The sequence below is a fragment of the Macaca nemestrina genome, chromosome 16 (genome assembly GCF_043159975.1).
Source record: "Macaca nemestrina isolate mMacNem1 chromosome 16, mMacNem.hap1, whole genome shotgun sequence".
In the NCBI taxonomy this organism is placed as follows: domain Eukaryota; kingdom Metazoa; phylum Chordata; class Mammalia; order Primates; family Cercopithecidae; genus Macaca; species Macaca nemestrina.
The window spans coordinates 11894150-11908985 of record NC_092140.1 but is presented as its reverse complement, the minus strand read 5'-3'; the positions used below and the strand labels follow the sequence as shown (position 1 = coordinate 11908985).

Here is a 14836-nt window from a genome sequence, read left to right as displayed (position 1 = left end):
ATTAACAGAAAGTAGAACTAGAAGCTACAGCAGACACACTGCATCTAATAATGTTGAGGCCTCTAAAATATTACTTGGGAAGAAAATAAAGAAACAAAAATAACAGAGCAAATTCCAAATCAACAAGATTGAGTTGTATCTAAAAATAAAGTATGTCTAGGAAGTGATCCTTTTTGTATTTAATTTTTTCTAAAGGGAGCATAGGGAATTCTAGTTTGATCTTGCTGGCAACATGCTGCATATTTATCTTGTGCTAGAGAACACAATTTGCATAATGTGGGACCCAGTTCTGCGTGCGGGGACACCCTTCAGGGAACTCAGATTGAAGGCTCAAGAATAAGAAGAGCCAGCACTTTTGAGCTCACCATGAAGGGAATCCACAGCTCAAACTTCATTTCCATGTCATAGGATTTCCCAAATTGACTGAAGAAAATCGATTACATTTTCTGGGAGGCCCCCTGGAGAATGTTTCTGTTTAAGATACACACACACACACACACACACACACACACACAAAATGTGTGTGTATGCTTACCTATAGTTTTGTTGTGGTGATAAATAACAATGACAGAGTTTTAAAGAATTTACATGAGGATGACACGTAAGAGCATATTTTAATGCATTTAAGACTTCATCAATTTTTGCTCAAGGGATAATAGAAAAAAGCACCTTTAACTGGAGTCTTTACTGCTTAAACCTGTGGCAGAAATGAATTCTAACTACATTATATGCATGAATACAGCATATCTGAGTGCAAATTAGTTGTAAATAGAAAATATTTCAGAAGAGGCCGTATGGTTAGAAAAGTGCTCAGCTTCCAATAAATATTACCACAAAACACAGAGGCTTGCAAGAGATACACATTTCAATATTATAAGTAGTTGTTTTTTCAATAAAATATCCACACACTTCGAATTCTGATTTTAAAAACACTCTCCTTTTACTTTTCTCTCTTTTTTTTTAGAATGCATATTGTTTCTTTTAAAACAATGTACAAGAAACTCTAACTAGAAATACAAAAGATTCGATTCATGTGTAAACTAGGTTGCTTTTTAAACTATGGCAAAATCACTGTTTAAGACATAGTACTACACTTCCTTTAGATAAACTCATATTACTAAACATTGATGATGATAAATAAGCAGCTTCCAAGCATTCTCACAAAGATTGAACACTAAGGCAAAAACTGGCAGAAACAATAGATGCAGAACTTTCTTTCTGTTGTTGCTGCCATTGTTATTTTACGTGCATTGAACGAATGGCCAAGATCTTTGGCGTCTTACTTACTGATGGGTAGAGGTAACCTTCTCCATTCATGGCTATATACAACCCTGTTTTCACTCCCTGGATGGCAACAACACGCAGTCCCACTGGAATGAGGTTGAAGAGCGCTGTGAAGATAAACATGGTCTATCATGAGTGGGCAGGAAGAAGCAGGGCACAGTGTAATTTTTTCTTTCTGATTCATTTTATTTAAGAAACATCATCTTTACCGATACTTTCCAAGAAATTCCAATTAAATAATTTTTATTTCGCTTTATAAGTAAGAAGTTTCTGCTATGGGTAAAATGAGTACTTCAGCTTCAATCTTTAAATGTTAGCAGTCTTGCTGACAGCATTCTGAACAACTGATGCGATAATAAACAGAATCAAGCCTGTAATCGTGCCTCTAGAAACATTGTCTCTGACACCATTAGATACTAAAAGAAATAAACTGTGAAGTCTCTCAAAGAGCAGAATTTTAAAAGTCCAAGTTGAGTGTTTATTCTAACCCTCTACACAGAAAGTGTGATTTGTCACCACAATGAGATCAGGCCAGAAGTTAAACAGGTGATTCCAAAACTAAATGACTGTGGTAGAACCAACATGATATGCCAGCAAAGCCAGGAAAAGATGTGCACCTGCCAATGAGCTAAATTTAGAAAGAACTAATCAAAACTGAATGGCATGCAAATGTCAGAGAGACTACTCATTTGTGTTTCCATGTTTTGTTTCTTCTCTGTTGATAAATCGTTAAAAGCATTTTATCTATTTTTGCAAGATAGCAATGTTAAAACATTAAAAAAGTTAATATCCCTTTAATGCATTTCCATGGCAGTGTTACATGTTGAATGTTAGTAGGTCTTCTAGCATCATTCTTAGAGATAACTGCTTGATGATTTTGGAGATTTTATTATAGATAAATTTGTAAGATAACTATTAATTATTTACAGTGAGGTTATCTGCTGCTACTCAAGTCCTTCTTAACTAAGTCTAATTCTAAGCAGGACAGAACAGGAAATGAAAATACTAAAATAGTGACATAAATGGGTAAGTACAATATCCAAACTCAGGCTCTCTATTGCACAAAAGCAAATCATTTGAAAAATGTGGGCAATTTGGACTTCATTCCAAGGGTCTAAGTAGTACATAATTAAAAACAAACTTTACAAATTGTGTTCTATTTAATTCTCAGGGACATGTTTCCTCTTAATAGGTTGAAGAAAATTACACCCTTTCTTTTGATTATTACATGCTACAGTTCTCAAGATCCCAAGAGGTCTGTGCTACATAAATATAAAAGGAAAACCTCAGGCCAGAGCCATGAATATTATCCCTGGAAAAATACTCAGGGGCATCTATGGTTACTTGGATATTCGTTTCACTATGTAAACTAATATCAGATTTTCTGCTATAGGATTTTAGGGGATTATGTTATTCTTATGAAAGAATTCGTTTTTTCCTCATTTCCATTATTTAATATTAAATATAGATGTGAGTTGTTGAGTACTGGGAGCTACCTGTGCTAGTTGGCAACTCTCAGTATTCCTTCTTGGTGGGAGATGGCTATATTCACTCCTGTTTAGAATACCTGAACTGTACCATCTCCCTTACATCTTGAAAGAATGGGCACCATAGAATAATTCCGGATTTATGTACAAAATTTTGGAGGGAAACCATAACCATATGCCTGTCCACGCGAGCTACACTAACCTAATTAATTCAAACATAATTATTCTAACTTTCCTCCTCTAACTTTCACACACTCTGAATGATATTTGTAGGTGCCACATATTTGATATAGAAAACAAACAGATTATGAATTCACCAAAATGATGTGGTTATGGGAACCAAAAAATTATACAAGATAGTTTAAAATGATCATACTGAAAAAAATACTAGTGTTTTTCCCTTGGGTTTTGGTTGGGATCTGAATTATAAAACACAAGGTATTGGCTGTGTGCGGTGGCTCACGCCTGTAATCCCAGCACTTTGGAAGGCCAAGGCAGGTGGATCACCTGAAGTCAGGAGTTTGGGATCAGCCTGACCAACATGGTGAAACCCTGTCTCTACTAAAAATACAAAATTAGCTGGACGTGGTGGCACACGGCTGTAATCCCAGCTACTCGGGAGGCTGAGGCAGGAGAATCACTTGAACCTGGGAGGTGGAGGCTGTGGTGAGCTGAGATCGTGCCATTGCACTTTAGCCTGGGCAATGAGCAAAACTCCGTCTCAAAAATAAATAAATAAATAAATAAAAATAAAATACAGGCATTATAATTTACAGAATGATAGTGGAAAGTGAATGCTTATAAACACTAAAATGTGGAGAACCATTCAGAGCTGACCATGATGGAACTGGTGCTAATTAAAACCACAGATACCCACATTAATTGAGACACAATTTTATTTCTCCACTCTCTTTGTTTCTTACATAATTATAAGGCAATGTCACAAAGCCTAGGGGAGTAAGAATAACGAAGAAGTTTTTGTGACTCTGTTCATTCGTGGAACACTCCAGTTCTTCATGTAACAGTGATTTTCAACTCTGGCCGCACATTAAAACTAGCTGTGTTCATAACATAGGTTGGCCAGGCTCAACCCCATACCTACTACATCACAATCTCTGGAAATGGGTTTAGGACAGAAGGAATTTTTTTGAAAAGTTCCTCAAATGACCCTAACATACAACTAAGGTGAGAACTGACATCCTGTGGGGTGGTGTCCACCGAGTGATTGAAGTATTTTGCACATCAAGTTACCAGGTTGAGAATTTCTAAGGTGAGAGGGACTTCTGACGTTTTAACATTGCCATAGTTAATAGCGTATTGGTATCTGTACAGTCCTGTTCTGCTTGTAGTAGCTATTGTCTGTCAATAGGAACAATGAAGTTTAACAGCACAGAAAAAATCCATGGCATCCCCAATAGGAAACCGGGGGAAAAGAAAAATCACCCACTTATAAGATACCATAGTTCATGGGGATGCTGATGTTTAGAAGAATTTTAAAGAAATAAACCTCTGAAATTGAGAGTGGTTACGAGATTACCTAGGTGCTCACTTCCTTTTGTGAAAAATCTTTCCATTATTATGGTAGTCAATAATAAGCAGTCGACTTGCTATAGTATTTTCTCCACCAGAACCATTTACCCATCATCCATGATTTTTGTGCTACTTTTCCTTCCCAGAGAGCTATAGATCTTAGACTGGAAACCCTTGGAGAACAGAGGCACCAAGGTTCATCTACCAGTGGGCCTTTTTTTCCTCCTCTTAATTCATCTGAAATTTTTAACAAAGGCAGTTTAGCAGGATGGTTCTTTCTTTTTTTTCATTCTAAATAATTTCATACTTAGTGTGGGAAATGAACTGAACTCAAATCATGAAGATATGAAAGTTCAAGCCTTCAATTTTGGTATTTAGTGACTTTTAGAGTGCTATCTGGGTGAGTTTTAGGTTTATTTTTTAATTATTTTTCCTAGTTATGGATAACTAACCTATGGTTTGTATTCAGGGAGTTATAAAAAATGGAAACATTTTTATGAATGATTATAGCATTATTACATCACTTCCCTCCTCACAACAAAAGAGCTGTACTCTAAGTACGACCTGACAGCCTTTCGAAAGCACATCCCTATTTTTAAAGAATTTTTCAGTGCTTACATCTTTCATAAGATTCATGAGACTAGTGAAATGGACCAGAGAAAAGAAAATGTCTTTAAATTCATCCTAAGAAACACCGTTTTGCAATTTACATAGGTCAGAGTACATAAAAATAAAGTTAATTAGTAATTTCCATTACTTTTATAAATCTGCTAAGATTCTGCCAATTGTATTAAATTTTATAGTCATGTAATTTGTAGAACATTTTGAGGAGGGAACATTGATTTTACCCACTGTTTTTCTTTATTTCTTTGCAAATGTTGAAATAGTAACAAAACTAAACTAACTGGCCTACAGTGCACTTGAAATGCAATATAATGTCTCAGAAAAGCTGTGAACCAGAACTTTGCATAGGAATTTGAGCCCCTTGAGTGTGAGCATGATTTTCTCCTGATTTGTTTTTACAAAGGAGATCCTGTTTCATCTTCCTTCTCAGGACTGTGTCTCACTAGCATTTAGAGTGTCAGAACAAATTTCAAGATTCGTTCTGAGTTTTTGCTCCTTCTACTGCAGATACAGAAGGAAAAAAATCCCCATACATTTACAGAACAGAAGGTGGAGTGTTTTTTAGTATCTCAGCTTTCCAGTTTAGTCTTTAAAATTATTCAGATAACCAGACTTGTATGTGTGCACATAATAAATCTGCACTTCCATATTTAGAAAGTGCTTACTCAATTCTGAAGCAGTATGACTTTTAAAAGGCAATGTCTAATAGACACTTCTCAAAATGATATTGATTCCTATCATTAGAGGTAACCAATTTGGTTGGCACTACAAAAATTACACAAAGAAAAAAAGCTATAGAAAAAACACATAAAACCTTTGAGTGAAATTATTTTCAAGTAGTCCAATAAAGCAATATGTTTATGAAGCTATGGTGTATGTCCTGTTTTGAAAACTTTTGTCATAAAATGGACGGCATCAGTCTTTAGTCTGATGAATCTTTCAGAGTGTCATAGCTCATCTAGCGAGCAGAGTTATGGGAATCCAGTTATCACGTTCTAATCCTCCCAGGCCAAACAAAATTTGAGAACACTGAAGACATCAGAAATTATGAATCCCTAAACTTTGTGACCTGCACAACAGTAACACATAAGAGAAAGGAAATGGCTGTTGTCAGCAAATGGTTTTTGTCAGCAAAAGGAGTTAAAGGGGAAAAGAAACTGAGCAGAGATACATGTATTAGCCTGAACCACAAGAAACTGACATCTTTTGCTGGTCAAAGATTGTCAAGTACCAATTATCTTTGAAAGTCCAAACTAATAACAAAACCTGCACAAATAATGTTTGGCATAAAATGCCTCCCCTTTCTTTTGTAGTTGAATTGTTTTACCTTCTCTTTTCCTATATCAAAAAGGAAATAAAGTAAAAGTAAACCAATAAACATAAAAGGGAAAAATTTTAAAATAAAAAGGGTGATATGAGACACAAAGAGAGTAAAGAGGTTAGGAATTGATGAGGACAATGTAGATAAACACAAAAATTAAAAAGGAATTGAAGAAAAAATAAAAAGTGAAGCAATGCACAACATATAAAAAGTGAACACAATGGCTGGAAAAATAGTGATATTTTACATGGCAAAACCACACGTAAAAATAACCTATTCTGTATAACTAACTACTGTCAGAATCAGTGTTACTGGCAATTTGATCACTAGAATTTAAAAAAGGAAGTGCTGAATTTTAAATTGAGCTGATAAAAATATATAAAACAAAATAAAAATAAAAAAGGAAGTGCCTTCTGATTTGATTATGTGTATTGTTCAAATCCTCACTTCTTTTCATGGAATGATGTTTATATGTGAAGAATAAGAGATACATTAATTAAAACATTCATATCTACTTTTGATCCACCAGTAATGTTTCTTATGATTAAATATTTCTAATAAAAACAGTTTTGCTTTTCACTAACTCCCCCAAACAGTAAAAAGTATGCTTATTTTGGAACTAATATGCTAAATTAAAAATGAATCGAATGCCAATATAAACAGAAAATGGGAAAGCAAAACACAGACAGTTGAGCAAGGAGAGGCACCAGACGGAGAAACGTTATACATAAAGAAATAGGAAAAAGAACACAGACATTAATACAATGGAAGATGCGTAGCTTTTTAATTAAAAGTTATCACAGATGCAATTCTATAAAGTAGTTAAACACTTTGCACAATGAATTTCAAAGTACACAACCTTCATGTTTTTTCTATACTTTTTTTTGTTAAATGCAAATAATTTTAAATTATATTTCTACTATGTAAAACGAAACAAAAGAAAACAAAACAAAACTATTCCTTGTAGATTTTGAGTTTCCACAGGCATCATTAAGAACCTCAGAGCCTGATAAAATAATACATCCGATGAAAACATGTAATTAATTTTTACCTAAATACACTAGTGTACTTACTTAACTTTTATAATAATAAGATTAAAAGTAATAATACTTTTCTGGGTATGACAACTGTTTAACATAATCATCTTTAAACCACAGTTTTCTTTGGTTGCTCCATTAATATTTTCATCCACATAATGTAAATAAAATTGTAAATGGCATTCTAGCGTGTAACATTTATAAAGATGAACCAACATGACCAAAAATTTGCAAATGAATCTTAAAAAGTCACTTAAGTAGCAGTGTATCTTCTACCAACTGTGTAACTGGTGGCCTGAGGTTGTCACTTACTAGAATTAGTGCTGTCATCCTTGGTTCCATCGAGAGCTCCATCGGGGTGCATTTGCAAGTAGTAGCCTTGCCTGCAATATAACCTGGTCACTATACCCTTGAGCTGGGGATCTGAAAGGCAAACATAGTTATCATAAGCCTCACAGTGTGTCACCAAGTTTCCTTTTACTTTTCTGTTTCTCTTTCTTTTTTCAGAAGAGGACATTTTATACAAGTAGCACATTTTATTTTGTCTCTCAGATTCTTCTGTGCTTTATCAAACCTGCAGTATTCTATTTATAGAAGGTAAAGGAAATGCAGTAGTAAGCCACAGAAACAGGCATTTTATAAAACTAGTATATGCATATTTAAATTATTAATGAAAACTATTAAACTAATTAAGCTGTCAGTTTAATTATTAGTTTAAACGATAAACTAATTAATATAACCAACATTAGCACTCATGATGGCAGTTATAAGAGTTTTGCAAACTGGTGACTCTCAGAAATTTTATTAAAAGGTTTTTTAATGGAGTTCTCCTTTTACTTAAGTTGACAAGTATTCCCGAAATTAAAAACAAACAAAACAAAAAATACTTATATTTTAAAAACATTCATACTAACATTTGATACATATTCTTAGGAAAATCCCCAATTCAGAGAACACCCCTGGATGTTCAAAGGGTCATTGTTATTTCCACGGAAGTATCTGTGCTACTTAGACATTATCCACAGGAAAATGGAAAACTCTACTTGTGAGCTAGGGGAAACACAACAAACCCATGCATATGAGGTCAGCTCTGAGGCAATCGAATAGAGAAATTAGACAAGTTAAACAGATAAACTCATTAACTTGTGTAACTAAAAAGGACAGTCAAATTATACAATATGAAATCTGATTCTTTGTCAACGGGCATTGAGATAGAGGGCAGTGGAAGTTTATTTAAACAAAAAGGGAAATCATGTGGTAATAGATCCTTGTTTGATGATTCATTGAAAAGACATCCACTCTAGTAATCCAGTGCTTCACAAAGAGTCAGTTGTACCTTTGAAAACAAATATTTGCATGTGGTTTTGCAAAAGCCATCCCCATCTCAGGGATAGATTGGATGTGGGACATCATAATCTTCACCATGGCAACTGGCATCTCTCCGCAACAGCTGAATAGGCCATGCTAATGCAACCCGGCTGTCAAAACAGTCGGACGTTACTGAGTAATGAAACCTAGCACCTTGTAATCGATAGAAAAATTGTGGTCTTGCAAATAGGTGAAGACAAAAAAAAATTTTTTGAGAGCTATCCTTAAACTCTTTATTAGTCCTGAAGAAATTACAAAGAATTTCAATATCTATTTCTATGCACATCATTTAAAACTGATCATTTGAGACATGACTCCATTGTACATAGACTTGCTTCATAGATGGTATAAGACTGGAAAAATCCTTTTGGAAAAGAATGCATGAACAGCAGAGCATCACAACATCAGTGTGACTAGCCACATTAGAATATGAAAGCTTTTGAAAGAGTAGGATTTAAAAAATAAATTTCTATGTGATTATTGGATTGTGTTACATATATTCCTTATTCTGTAGCTTATAACTTCCCAAATCACATAATTCTAAGATATGCACTAGCGGAAAAAAATACTAGTGTGCGACTGGGCTAAGTACTAAAGACTTCTTTCTTAGTTTTGCTGTATTTTATTTATGCTCTTCCCTGAAAATACGTAGCATGGAAAAGAAGAGAACAAAAGCAAAAAGAGTAAAAACTGTGAAAAAGAGAATTTTTTATTATTCTCTTGTCAAGAAAAAATACTGAGAATATTAGTGATTGACGATTTTTCTGTAAAACCTTTATGTTCTGACATCACTTATTCCTCAGCAATCTTCTATGTGAGCTACTATGTCTTCTGAAGTTGAATTAACTAGATCAGGTGAGGCAGTAAGAAGCCACCTACCCACCCACTCACACGCACCCTCATGCTTACACAAACAGACCCCTTTGGGATTATGCCTCATTTTGGATGAGGGAGCACAAATAAAATGTAAAATTATGTTTTTCTCCTTTAACTTCAAGAAAATACAACCAAATTGATTTTGATTCATCTGGTTGCATACGGTTCGATGTTTTTCCTTTTTAGAAATCATAACGCCATTGATTTTATTCTTCTCAGGTGCCAGGTATTGTTAGAAGCACATTCTATTTTTAACTCTTGGATCCTCACCATTACCTTACTTAATAGAAGCCCACTTAGAGGATGAAGAAATGGAGATACAGAGCAATTGATAGTAATAATATGACAAAAGGCACATAACCAGTAAGTCAATAGCTGGAATCTGATCACTCGGCTCTGGACCCTGCCCACTTAACTGCTACCTGATGCAGCCTCTACAAGTGGAATAATTGAACTAAAATGTCTTCAACACTAAAAATAAAATGCAAGTCAATCTGTTTAAAAAACCAAAACCAACTTGTATTTTGAAGATTAACCACCACTGTGTCTAAACCCAAATCCTGCTAGCCAGAGCTGAATTTGTGATAACAAAGCAGCAACACAAAGGTTAGAAAGAATCAAAGATCTTGAAAAACCTCTTCTCAGATCCATCCCACTTTTCCATTGGCCACATTTCCAATACATCTCTGCCCCATTTAAACCTTACCAAAATTGCTAGTTCAGTACCATACGTTTAAAACCAATGAGTAGTGTCTCTCACTCTTTTTCTATTTTTCTATTTTTACTGCCAGCCCCTCATTACCTCTCTTAGGTGGTCTTCCCACCTGCAGTTTTCCTGTTCAAATCCCTCAGATCTGGAAATATGCAGTGACTCTTCACTGTCCACTGAGTTACGTAAGCACCTTACTGTAGTAAGGCCCTATCTTATCTGATGGCTCTGCTCACTATAGCCCTTACCCATCCCCTGCAAGTAGCCTCACCTGATTCACTGTGGGTTACCTACAAATATTCCATAATTTCCCATATCTATCCTGTTCCCTTAACCTTATCTATCTCAAATATGGCCACCTGCATTAGAATGCCCCTTTGCACATCTGTATAGGTATGCACCCACAGGCACATACCTTTGCATAGCTGCCTCCTTTTCCTCCTCCCCACTCTGGTTCTATCAACACGTCCATTTCCTCAAGAGCACTTTCTTGAAACCTCAGATGAGGTCAAATTCTTCCTTTGGACAATTTTATGGTAATTTTATGGTATCATAGGTGAGTATGTAGCAATTTATGCGTTCTGGGTTAAGTAGATTTTTAAGTTATATTATCTAGTTTAACTAAAGTTAGAATAGTTTAGGTGGGGAAATCCCATAGAGATAATAAGGATTAGACATGATACTAATAAAATAAGCAAAAATAAACACTAAACAAATAACAAAGATGAGACTTTTCTCTTACATGGATTTTGTGGTTAAAAGCAAGTACAGAAACTAATAACAAAACAAATGATGATCTATTGAAATCTAACATGAAATTAGCCAAAGGAGTTTGAAAATGTAAAGACAATCTGAAATATAGTTACCATGATAAAAAATGAAACCTTATCCTAAATGCATATAATAGCTTCAGATATAAAAGTGTGAAAATATTACATGTGTGAGACAAACATGTATTAATATACATGCTCATTTTTAAATAAGCTTATAGAATAAGAAGGTTTGCATATTTTTCTAGTAAATGTTAAATATAAGGCCTACAAGAACAAGTATTTTTGTTTTAAATACTGATGTATCCCAAACTCTTACAATACAGATTCCCAATGAATAATAGAAAAATAAATAAATATCTAAAGTCCTACACCTATATTTTAGCTAGCCATGCAAAAATGCAAAATGCTTCTTAACTCATAAAATTATTAGAGCTCTTTATTCTCTTCTAAAATATTTGTGTTCAGAAAACCTACTCTGCTTAAGAAAATACAAAACTTAGAATCTCTTCTTTGCCTATCTTAATTCCCCTTTTCCTCCAGTTTTGTCTTTTATTTTTTATTTAGTGTGCCTGCTAATTTTACTAAAAATGTTTTGAGGATACCCCTTGCACAAAACTCTGTGCTAACTACGATCTGTGATATTAATTAAAATAGAAATAATGAAAACTAATGTGTATACATATCAAGAAAAAAGATGTTTCATAATAGATTACCCTCAACACTCCGAACTGAAAGAAATGCAAATCAGTCCAACCGCCTTCATATTCAGGGGGAAAATACCCAACATTTTTAATTAAAACACTCATTCTCTTAGAAGTGGGTTCCATTAAATCAAACACTGTCATAAATGGTTTTCATGCAATGGGAAGACTGGCAAAAGAAGAATCAGGATAATCAATCAAATGGTGTATATATTTTAAACTATGATTTCAACGGAGAAATGTATACTATGACATATGTTTTTCTGTAGCAAACACATGAATGTATATACATCATATGAACTATGTTTATACACACATAAATCTCAGTACTAATTGGTTATCAGTGTAGGTTCTTAAACGTAGGTTCTCTTCTATTAGCTATGGAAAATCACACATTTTTATAGGGTAAAAACAACCTTTGTAATATACATTTTTGCAGAAAAAAAAATGTGGCAGATCTAATTAGATTTTGGCACTCCCAGGAGCCCAAAATAGTATTTGAATAATTTGCTGAAAGATATACATTATCATATAATCCAACCACAAAAATAAACCATGTCCAGGAACTTATCCAAAGGACGGAGAAAATAAAGGTGGGATAGGGACACTAAAGAAAATGATAGATAAAATTAAAGGCATGGGAAAATTTGCTATCTCTGTTTATCCCTTAAGATTACACTCAATTTCCTTCATGGATGGACCCAATGCTACCTCCAGAACCCTTTCCCTTAGGAACCTGGTTCCAGTTACTTCAGAGTGATTTACCCAACTCAGGGTCCCATTCCAATGTACTATTATGTGTGTTAAATTTTAACACTGCTCCCACGGGCTAGAATATCTCTCCACCACTTCTGTGCCTATCAGAATCCTATGTCTGCAGGCACTAGAGATAGTATCTTGCATTAAAAACAAACAGGCCAGGCACAGTGGCTCACACCTATAATCCCAGCACTTTGGGAGGCTGAGGTGGACAGATCACCTGAGTTCAGGAGTTTGAGACCAGCCTGACCAACATGGAGAAACCCTGTCTCTACTAAAAATACAAAATTAGCTGGGCGTGGTGGCACGCACCTGTAATCCCAGCTACTCTGGAGGCTGAGACATGAGAATTGCTTGAACCCGGGAGGCAGAGATTGTGGTGAGCTGAGTGTGCCATTATACTCCAACCTGGGCAACAAGAGCAAAACTCCGTCTCAAAAACAAACTAATAAAAAAAACAAATAAACAAACAAAGAAAACTCCAAACAGCTCTTGCCCTCAAAGAGTTTGCTGTTTGTTGAGGAGAGGAAAGAAACTATAATATGGCGTTATATCAATTAGCCATGTGTTAAATTAGTGAGTTTGTGTGTCTTTCTGCTCTGCAAATAAATGATAAATCCCTTGATAATTTGCATATCACTCAAAATAACCTATCACTGTGCTTGCCACAGAACAGGGGCTCAACTAGTATTTATTGAACCGAATTCACTTTCTGTTTTGTTTTTTAAAGTATCTATATATAAGTCCTAAATGGCCTTTGAGGTAAAATGCACTTTTTGTATTGTATTTAAGAGTTGGAGAAAAGCATGCTTGAGCTGAAGATAAGTGTGGGTTTTGAAATGGAAACACCAATAATTTTAAGCTTTTCCCCCAAAAACTATTGTAGCTAAAACATTTCCTCTAGGTAAGGTATACTAAGAAAATGACTGGGGGCAAAGACTTTTCTGGGGAAAATGTTTGAAGAGATCATTAAAAGGAAGGGAGATTGTAAGAATCCTGCTTAATACTTGACCCTTATCTCCAAGGAGCAGACCTAACAGGAGTATCTCAGGATTCCTAGCCCAGGGTTGAACTCTCACTAGCTTTTTGAGTATCTAGTGTATATAAACTACAGAAGGAAGGAAATCTTTAGAACTCAGAGAAGCACTCTTTCCAACACTATTTTCCAATGAAATTTTCTCATTGCAAAGTTCCAACATATTAGAAACACACTGTAGCTCTCATGACCCACATAATCCAGAAACGGACAATAAAATGGCCAAAATATCAGATCTATTGTTCCACCTTATTTATTCATCACTTACAAAGATGAATACTTGTATGATAAAACATCGTGCGCTTTGGCCTACTAATTTATTAAGTTGTCATTACATATTTTCAAAATTAAATCCTAAATATCAATTATGTAATTGCAAAATACAACAATTAGCAAAATTCTTGTGCCTATTTCAGTAAGAAAAGCATGTATCTTTTGGTGACAATGTTTGGGATCCAAGTCAATCCATCATTACAATCCCATCTAGAAAAAGCTTTCCTGATTCTATACTGTGCCAGGGATTCCTGATTTGTGAATGATTTCATTTGCTCCTTCCCAGAACACAAGCACGCAGGCAAAGAAGCTGTGTGCTCTGTCTGGGGTGCTCGCGTGTTGCTCAAGTGCCATCTATTCATCACCATCAATGTTATCATCTGTGGCATTGACAGAGGTGGGTGTGTTACTCATCTTCAGACTCCTTGTTGATATGTCAATGACACCAAACACTAAAAGACATACTTATGGTACTTTCAGGAACTTTATTTGTCCTTCTATTAACATAAACATTAGAAAGGAATACACTGACAGCTGAGAGAGTAAATATTTCCCAGATTATGAAGCAAAGAGCATTTTATGTAAGTTCTTAATTGCTATTGACATCTAAAGAGGGAAATGTGAGATATTTCAGTTTGTTATCTAAATACGATTCATTTTTAACTGTAGATACAGTATTATGTTAAATTTAATACACAGATTTAACATATTCAGCTAAGTCACTATGAAGAATGATTCACTTCTCCTTTCGGAAACTAGAAATGGGATTCCCTGAATTTAAAGAATCTGAAGAAAAACTGCTATTTGATTCATTCACAGAATTTTCCAGTCAGTTAAACCTATAGCAGACCATATTAATTTGTTCTTCAGCTATCATTACATTGTCTGAAATATAGAATTAGCATGATGAAAAGTAGATGTTAAAGAACCAAAGACATCCGTTGAAATTAAAGTGCATTTTTACTAAATAAAATTCAGAATCAAAAGCCTTTCAGCAAAAGTTATATTGCATCAGGATATTGCATTAACCAGGAAAACAAGAATTACACCAGATGTGC

The 14836-nt window shown here is 34.7% G+C and overlaps 1 protein-coding gene across 5 annotated transcripts in view; it reads right to left on the bottom strand.

The window, feature by feature from the left end:
* LOC105469844 (fibroblast growth factor 14) overlaps nucleotides 1–14836 on the bottom strand; it is a 681850-nt gene that overhangs the window by 155733 nt on the left and 511281 nt on the right. For all 5 annotated transcript variants that reach the window (XM_071081605.1, XM_071081606.1, XM_071081607.1 and 2 more), the window contains exons 2-3: nucleotides 7596–7706; nucleotides 1288–1391 (exon numbers count right to left, since the gene is read on the bottom strand). In XM_071081605.1, the coding sequence (XP_070937706.1) occupies nucleotides 1288–1391; nucleotides 7596–7706 (215 nt within the window). The remainder of the gene's footprint in view (nucleotides 1–1287; nucleotides 1392–7595; nucleotides 7707–14836) is intronic.